Below are 8,891 nucleotides of genomic sequence, written 5' to 3' on the forward strand. Positions count from 1 at the left end.
AGGTGATATAAGTGACTTTGAACATGGCATGGTAGTTGGTGCCAGATGGGCTGGTCCAAGTATTTCAGAAACTGCTGATCTAATGAGATTTTCACACAAAACCATATCTAGAGTTTATAAAGAATGCTCAGAAAAAAATAAAATATACAGTGAGCAGCAGTTCTGTGGGCGCAAATGTCTTGTTGTTGCCAGAGGTCAGTGGAGAATGGCAAGACTGGTTCGATCCATCCTGCCTTGTATTAATGGTTCAGGCTGGTAGTGGAGGTACAATAGTGTGGGGGATATTTTCCTGGAAACGTTAATATTGTTGCTGACCATGGCCATGGCTTTATGACCACAGTGTACCCATCTTCTGATGGTTACTTCCAGTAGGATAATGCGCCATGTCATAAAGTGCAAATCATTTCAGACTGGTTTCTTGAACATGACAGTGAGTTCACTGTACTCGAATGACCTCCACAGTCACCAGATCTCAATCCGTTAGAACACTTTCAGGATGTAGTGGAACACTAAACGGATGTGCAGCCGACAAATCTGCAGCAACTGCATGATGCTATCATGTCAAGGGGTCCGTGTGTGTGTGTGTGTGTGTGTGTGTGTGTATATATATATATATATATATATATATATATATATATATATATATATATATATATATATATATATGTGTTATATTTAAAATGTGATTAAGTAAGTTGGGGCAGTCAAGGCCTGGTGGTAGGGAACTGGTCTTGTGACCTGAGGGTCATGGGTTCGATTCCCAGACCTGAGGCCATGACTGAGATGCCCTTGAGCAAGGCACCTAACCCCAACTGCTCCCTGGGCACCGGGCTAGGGCTGCCCACCGCTCTGGGCATGTGTGATCCATAGCCCCATAGTGTGTGTGTGTGTTCTAACTGCACAGATGGGTTAAAAGCGGAGGACAAATTTTGATTGCAGTGTAAAAAAAATCACAATTGACAAAATATGGCACATTTACATTTTTTTACATATATGGGACAGTCATACCACAGTCCTGTGGTAGTGAACTGGTCGTGACCGCAGGGTCGTGGGTTCGATTCCCAGGCCTGAGGCCATGACTGAGGTTTCCTTGAGCAAGGCACCTAACCCCAACTGCTCCCTGGGTGCCGGGCTGCCCACCGCTGCCCACCGCTCTGAGCATGTACCTCAACCCCCTAGTAATCATTTAGTGTGTGTTTGTGTGTGTGTTCTAATTGCACAGATGGGTAAATGTGGAGGACAAATTCTGATTGTGGTGAAAAATCACAATTGACAAAAAAATGGTACGTTTCATAATTTCATATATATATATACACGGAAGGTATACAGATACTGGCTGGGTTACTGGGATATATATAAATAATCATATATTTTGTCTATGCCCTAAACCTACAGGCCTGATGACTGAGCAGAGTACAGATGTCCCCATATTTGGGGTTTCAGTGTATGAAGACAGTCCAATTATTGTCCTCATACACTGAAGTAATCAATTGTAAATGTCTATCACACATGGAATCCCTAGTACTAAGGTACTTTTCTCACATTGAGACAATCCCTACATATGAAAACGCTGGCCCTAATACTAATGAATGCCTGACCCCTGCTCCATCCATACATTTTTAAGGCACTTCACCACATGCACACCTGTATATGGCTGTGTATGGATATGTGCATGTGTAAACACGTATGTCTGTGTCCTGATCAATTTGTTCAATTTCAAAATGTCAGCAACTTTTTGCTTTGTGTGTTTCGTTATATTTTATTTTATTTATTTTTAAATTTCCTACACCTTCTTTGTTTATAATTTTTTACATTATGTAATGGCAACTACTTTGGGTCTCTTCATTAGTGGGGTAGAATTAGTAAGGAAACTGGAAGAAAAATATGGGGGTTGTACATGTTTATGTACGCAGGAATCGCTTATGTTTATCTATATGCCTGCTTAATAAAATATATTGTAAAAAGAATATACATGACGAATATCCAGAGGTTCCAATTCTAAAGATACTCTTCACCTTTCTTCAAAAACAAACAAAAATGGGTTTGTTCTGTACAAAAGAAAAATCAGTATGGTTGCACAACGTTATAGCCTGCACTTGGATGTTATACGCGTTCGCCAATAGAGGGCAGCAGTGTACTAGTACAAAGGTGTTTCTCCAGACCAGACGCTGACTTCACCGACTTGAACCCAATGTTACTAAATTTAGCTATGAGAAAGCTACGTGAAAACTAAAGCTGATTACCAGTCATTTGGTTTTGAAAACCCAGGTGTCCGGTAATTATAAATGACCATGAGAAACGCTTCTAACATAATTAGTAATCCAAACTGATCCCACTATATATGAATAATGTAATCTCAATTGTGAACCGAAAAATCAGTCCATTATTAAAGCAACTTGCTATAACCTACATAACACGTTTCTTGCATCCATTATTTAACGTATCTGCTTTTTGACTGTCAATTCCGCTGCATATTTTATCTAAATTGTTATCTCCTTATATACTGAATCAAGGCGGTGGCTGTTCTTTATGGATGCCGATGCCATCAAATGGGGAGAAATTTCTTGCTGACATCAGCACTGCGCCAAAACGGACAGTTCCATCCGCGCACTGTATTCTCGGATTGTGCCACTTTTCCTAAATGGAGTTGTATGTGTTGCAAGTGGAAGTGCTCACTGCGGGCTTCAAAAGTTAAAAGTACTGATGTAGCTGTTTCCGCGAGTTTTGACAAGGGAGTTGCGTATTCGTTTAAAACATCTGCATTCAGGCAGGTTACAGGTGAACCGGCAGGGTGAATTATTGATTGGGACCGTCCTGGTATATAAGGGGGAGCAGTCCGTTTTATGCTCATTATCTTTAAACGCCAAGATGAGCTACGGATCGGACATCTACTCTGGCTCTTCCTACCGGAAGATTTTCGGGGACTCTCCCCGCTACTCAGCCTCTCCATCCCGGCTGAGCAGCTCGCGGAGCGGATATAGGTCCATATCCCTATCTCATTCCAGCACCCCGTCGATGGGCTCCTACAAGCGCTCAAGCCGACCTGCATTCTCTTCACCTCTGACTCTCGATACCGTCGACTTCAACCAGAGCTCAGTCCTTAGTAATGAGTTCAAAATTATCCGTACGAACGAAAAAGAGCAAATGCAGGGCCTCAACGACCGCTTCGCTATGTTTATCGAGAAAGTGCGCAACTTGGAACAGCATAACAAAGTACTGGAGACCGAGCTCGTGACGCTGCGACAGCGACAGTCGGAACCGTCCCGTCTGGCTGAACTGTACCAGCAAGAGATCCGCGAACTGCGCTCTCAACTCGAAGAGATAAACGGAGAGAAGAACCAGATGATGTTCGAGCGTGACTGCATTGAAGAGGACCTCCAGAAACTACGTGAGAAGTACGAAGATGAGATCCGAATGCGTGAGGAGGCAGAACTTAATCTCAAGGCATTCAAAAAGGACGTAGACGACGCCACACTGGTACGTTTGGACCTGGAAAAGAAAGTCGAATCTCTGCTGGACGAGATCAGCTTCCTCAGAAAGGTACACGAAGAGGAAGTGGCCGAGCTGACGAACATGATTCAGGCTTCTCAGGTGTCCGTGGAAATGGAAGTCGCCAAGCCAGACCTTACCTCTGCTCTCAAAGAGATCCGCGGCCAGTATGAATCACTGGCGTCAAAGAACCTGCAGTCGGCTGAGGAGTGGTACAAAACGAAGTTCGCGGATCTGAACGAGCAGGCCAGTCGGAGCAACGAGGCTATCCGCGCCAGTCGGGAAGAGATCAACGAGTTCAGAAGGCAGTTGCAGTCCAAGACTATCGAAATTGAGAGTCTGAGGGGAACCAACGAGTCATTGGAAAGGCAGATCCGGGAAATGGAGGACAGGCACAACCTTGAGGTCGTGGGCTTCCAGGTTAGTTCGTTTCTTTATTTTATCTTATTACGTGCAAAACATATTCTGCGGGGTAACCGTGTTTAGGTGATTTCTTGATAAAAGTAGTAAATTAAGTTAGTAGTAAATTAATTTTTATTAATCCCCAGTTTTATCATTTTATTTTGAAATCGTTTAGCTTCGTTTCTCGGGTTTTTATTATACGTAGGTATTCAAATACATTGAAACCAACAGACTTCATGGGCGTTATTCTCCGTATTACCATAATGCCAGCGTCACCCTTCTCTGTCCATGGTGCTAAAATCAGTTGGACGTCTAGAATACGGACAAATATTTAAACTGTCAGTAAAAGTGTCCATCTGCAAACGCCGGTCGAATAAAAATTGTAAAGATTCTGAAAATAGCTGCGTCACAACGACCAAGCTCATTTTGCCCCACCCATTTCTTCTCGCGCTTTCTTTTAGATGCAACACAAATTGACATTTTGAGTGAGGTTGTCTGTGACAAGCACGCAACACACATTTGTCACAAATGTGAATAAATGTCATAACCTGTAATCCTTTGCATTTAAAAAAAGTTAGTCAGCTTATAGAAAGCATGTTTTATTAATGAAACATTTGTAATGAGAATTTATGGTCGAACTTTGTTCAGGATGCAATCGGGCACCTTGAGAATGAGCTAAGGACCACTAAGAGTGAAATGGCTCGCCACCTTCGGGAATATCAGGACTTGCTTAACGTGAAAATGGCACTGGACATCGAGATAGCTGCTTACAGGTAAACAAAATGCCCCCATCAGTCGTTACTAAATATTAACTCTAGTAATACATCCACAGTATACTTCCAGCATGCTTAATGTCTTATTCCTGCATTTTTGCTCACTTGAAATCTCCTTATCAGTAACATTTTCACTCCCTCCCTCCCTCCCTCCCTCTGCGTGTCACATCCATGCTGCTTTTTCACACATTCATTCCCACCTTTCTTATCCTCTGTATATATTCATTTCACACATCCCTCCTTGCCCTGTCAACCCCACCCCCACTTTGCCAACTCTCCACCAACTCTGCCCCCCCCTCACCTTTTGTCTCTCTCCCTCCCCTCTATATCTTTCTCTATTTTCTCTTTCTTTCCTCCCTTCTTTTAGGAAACTGCTGGAAGGAGAGGAGACCCGCCTCAGCACAGGCATCAGCTACCCCATCCTGGGTTCCAGCAGCCAGACCTACGCCTATCAGAGCCGCATCTACACCAGCTCCGGCAAGAGCAGCAAGAAGGAAGGAAAAGACGACGAGGGAGACCAGCAGCAGTGGAGCGGCAAGTCCGAAAGCCCCGCCTCCAAGATGGCTGACAAACACGACTCTGGAGATGTCAACCCCACTGGCCAAAAGAACTAGGATTCCTACCCTCTCTCTTTCCTTTACTTTCTTCTATCCCCTCACCTAAGTAAAATTCCCCCCCCCCCCCCCCCCCCACTGTTCTCTTCCACTAGGGATGTCTCCGAGAAGAACCTGATGTGTCTGCCTATCAACTCTCTCTTTCTCTCTCCACATACTGACCACAGCACTCTCTGCAACAGGGTCTGTGCACCCTGATGAGATATTCCGTACACTTCTGGACATGCTTCAGATGTCATCTGGGACACTCCCTGCTGCTCTCACTGTTAGCTGATCCAGGTCTGTGTTCTGTATTAGATGTTGTCTTTGAAACCTTTAAGTGCACTGCCACAGGCAACTCTCACTACATTCCAAAAACCGATGTGTGGTCTGTGTATGTGTGCGTGTCTGTGAGTAGATGTGTACAGTGCATTTGAAGCAAAATCCAAACTAATCAACTCACTAATTGTATAGCTCTATTAACCTACACAAATTTAAGGAAAAAGATCAAAAGTACTTTGTGATTTTTCAGACAAGTCCTAGGTGAGAGCTAGTGTTTACGTTGCACAAAATAAGGTTTTGCACCCCAAAACCAGCACAGAATGTGACCTGCAATACTGTCTTTTGTGAGCCTTATTGCACTGTGCCATGACAATGCTGTTATGTGCCGATTCACCTCCCAGGCCCCCCCTGAAGTTTTGTATAATCCAAGGTCAGGTTTCATTGGTCCTCTCATCTTTAGCTTTTGCTAAACCATAGTTCCCTTTCACACATGTGTAGATTTCAGTCCAGAAACCTAGTTCTAGAAAACCTAAAAGACATAGAAAACCACTTCTTTGATTCTATAATATTCCCCTTCCAAAACACGACTCATGGTGCCAGTCTGAGTCTCCCCTTACCGAACGTGTGACCCACTGGAGTAAAACTCGCATAAACTGATGCATGATGTTTATACTATGTTTGCACGGCCATCCAGCCATCATCTCTCACACTTGACGAGGGCAGTAGTGCACCCTCTGCCCTTCCCAGTATGCTCGTTACACTATGGCTACACTCCACTCTAGTACTTAAAGGCTGTGTCTGCTCATTTGCCACAGCCATTTAGACCTGACAGGACAATCCCTGACAGGAGAATGCTGCACAGAGCTGTTGATGCCTTTCCCCCCCTCCCCACATGGTGCTTGGTACTTGTGGTGATCAACTTTAAAGATGGTCATCAGTTTAGGGCACATTTATCTGAACCCAGTATATCTAAACACGAACCCACTCCAGTGAAGCATCAGTCAGGGAGAGATGGTGCTGTTCAGGAGGTCAGCTGTGGAAACAGAAGGAGAGAGTTGTAGCTTTAGGGTTGTTTAGAAAAGAGGTCAGAAGAAACGAGGCCTTTGGTTTAAGGCTTTAAGGCCAACAGTTTTAAGGCCTTACAACGCTTTTGAGTTGATCAAATTGAGAATGAAATGAACGACAGTTAGCACAAATGCATGGAGCTGATGATCTAAATGCTTACAATTTTAGAATGGAAAAAGCAATCCAATCATGAACTACACTGTGGATTTGTCTGCATAAATCCACCATATCTACTACCGTCATATATGCATTTGTACCCACATATCAGTGCATTACAACCTTACTATCATATAACAAGAGGAAAAACATGAGCAAGCAAATGTTTCAGAAACCCACTGGAGCACCTGCTTCTCACACAACAGACCTCTAACCACTAAAGGCAACATTTATCTGGATAATTTCAGACCCAGCTGGCTCAAAGCACTTTGAGAAGACAGCCATCTTAAACAATCCTCTATCTAAAATTCACCAACAGGCATACCAAGCATCAACAAAGCTCTACCTTCATTGCTGTTTGTAGTTACAATCTCACAATAACTGCTAGACACTTTTCTCCGATTCCATTTAAGCACTGCCATGATTTGACACCAAGACTACCGTCTTGCCTATCGAATCTGTCAAGGCACAGTTGGCCTTTTTGCACTCTTTGCTGTGTACGAATCTGTTTGACTAGGCGAATGTGGCGTATTAGTAGCAAGTTGTTTTTCGTAATAACGCAGGCTTAGCATAAACATTCCAAAACGCTGAGGTGCGAGGGAGTGGTACGCCAATCAGGAAGCGTTTCCTTCCATTTCCTCTTGAGCATAGGTGCCAAAACCAGGCAATAGTTGTATCAGTTCTCAAAAGGTATCGCTTATTCAGAAGACGACAGACGATTTTTGAATGTATCGCAATAGGCTACTACTTAATTGAAAGAAAACATTGCCAACTCGCACAGACATGAATAATAACTGCGTATACAAATAAGTTTAATCAAATGGTAATTTTCAGTCAATACCAAACCAACATGCCACCTTCATAAACAAGATGCTATCTGAAGTAATCTAGGCTACTTAAAACGTATGAATATCTTAGGTTATCAAATGCCTTAAAACAGGCTTGCTGAAAGGATTAGTGTGTGTTCGTGTATTGTTTCCGCTAAGAATACGTCCGTGGTTTTTTCCTCTAGCGATTAGATGCTGAAATGTTTAGGAACGGATTGTAGACGATGTGCTCTCCTATTTATTCTGTATCCTACTATCGTGTCTCCAACGACCAATAAAGATTTAGCAAGTCCACCATGCTCCCTGTCATGCTATTCCATTTTCTTTACACAAGTTGTGGTTCAACGTTTATACGCTCAAACAGTTGTTCAATACTAGGATGAGAAAATGTTCTGTAGTATCAGCTAAACCTTGTCATCTGTGGTTATTTTAGTAACAATTCAATTCAATTCTTTATTTACATCAGACACAAGGTACATGGTCCATATCAAGAAAGCAAAACAAAACAAGATATAGTAAGAAAATAAAAATAATAAACAAGACAGGTACACACCCCTCAGACATATAGGCACTCTCTCCAGTGTCGCCTAAGCTTAGATGAGAACCTGACCGAACTCTTAACTGGATTATAGAGATTCAATTATGCTATTTTGTGAGAAATCCAGTCTACACATGAATTTGTAGATGACATTTCTCAGGACTGCATCACATCCAGGCACATTGGAGTGTGCAAAGAGGTAACTGGCACTAAACCACCTAGGTAGCTTCATCAACAGTCTCATAGTGTCATTATATGCTACTGTCAGCTTCTGGTAGCTGCTTTTCTTATACCTACACCATAAGTGGGCAGTATACATGGGTGAACAGAAGGCTTTAAACAGAAAGCATTTGACATTAACAGAGCACATGCTGAACTTACGAAGTAGCATGTTAGCCTGGGCATATAATTTACTTCGTTGACGGAACATGTCACGATCATCACTGAGATCATCAGAAATTATATGGCCAAGATACTTAACTTCCTCACAAATCTAGCGACGTTTGTGGTGTTATTGGAGACTTTGAGACTCTGAGATGAACACTCATGCTCTTCAGTTACTGTCTTCAGCGAGCAGCGGGTGCTGCCGTGAGTCCTGTCCCACAACACTCGCAGTGCAGTCTCCCAGTCACACCCACAACGCTCCACGTCCACTCTGCAAATGAACTGCGCATGCCCAAAGCCGCCGCTGACTGACACCCCCCCCCCCCCCCCGTGTTTACAGAGTGGGATGTAAATATAAATGCATCTTCAGTGTGACGCGAAA

The 8,891-nt window shown here is 43.2% G+C and overlaps 1 protein-coding gene across 1 annotated transcript; it reads left to right on the forward strand.

The window, feature by feature from the left end:
• Positions 1 to 2,636: 2,636 nt before the first annotated feature.
• inab (internexin neuronal intermediate filament protein, alpha b) lies at positions 2,637 to 7,881 on the forward strand. The gene is made up of 3 exons (XM_076983028.1): positions 2,637 to 3,909; positions 4,540 to 4,664; positions 5,032 to 7,881. The coding sequence occupies exons 1-3, from the start codon at positions 2,869 to 2,871 to the stop codon at positions 5,276 to 5,278; spliced, it is 1,413 nt and encodes a 470-aa protein (XP_076839143.1). The 5' UTR covers positions 2,637 to 2,868; the 3' UTR covers positions 5,279 to 7,881.
• The last annotated feature ends 1,010 nt before the right edge of the window (positions 7,882 to 8,891 follow it).

The sequence above is a fragment of the Brachyhypopomus gauderio genome, chromosome 20 (assembly GCF_052324685.1).
Source record: "Brachyhypopomus gauderio isolate BG-103 chromosome 20, BGAUD_0.2, whole genome shotgun sequence".
Taxonomy (NCBI): domain Eukaryota; kingdom Metazoa; phylum Chordata; class Actinopteri; order Gymnotiformes; family Hypopomidae; genus Brachyhypopomus; species Brachyhypopomus gauderio.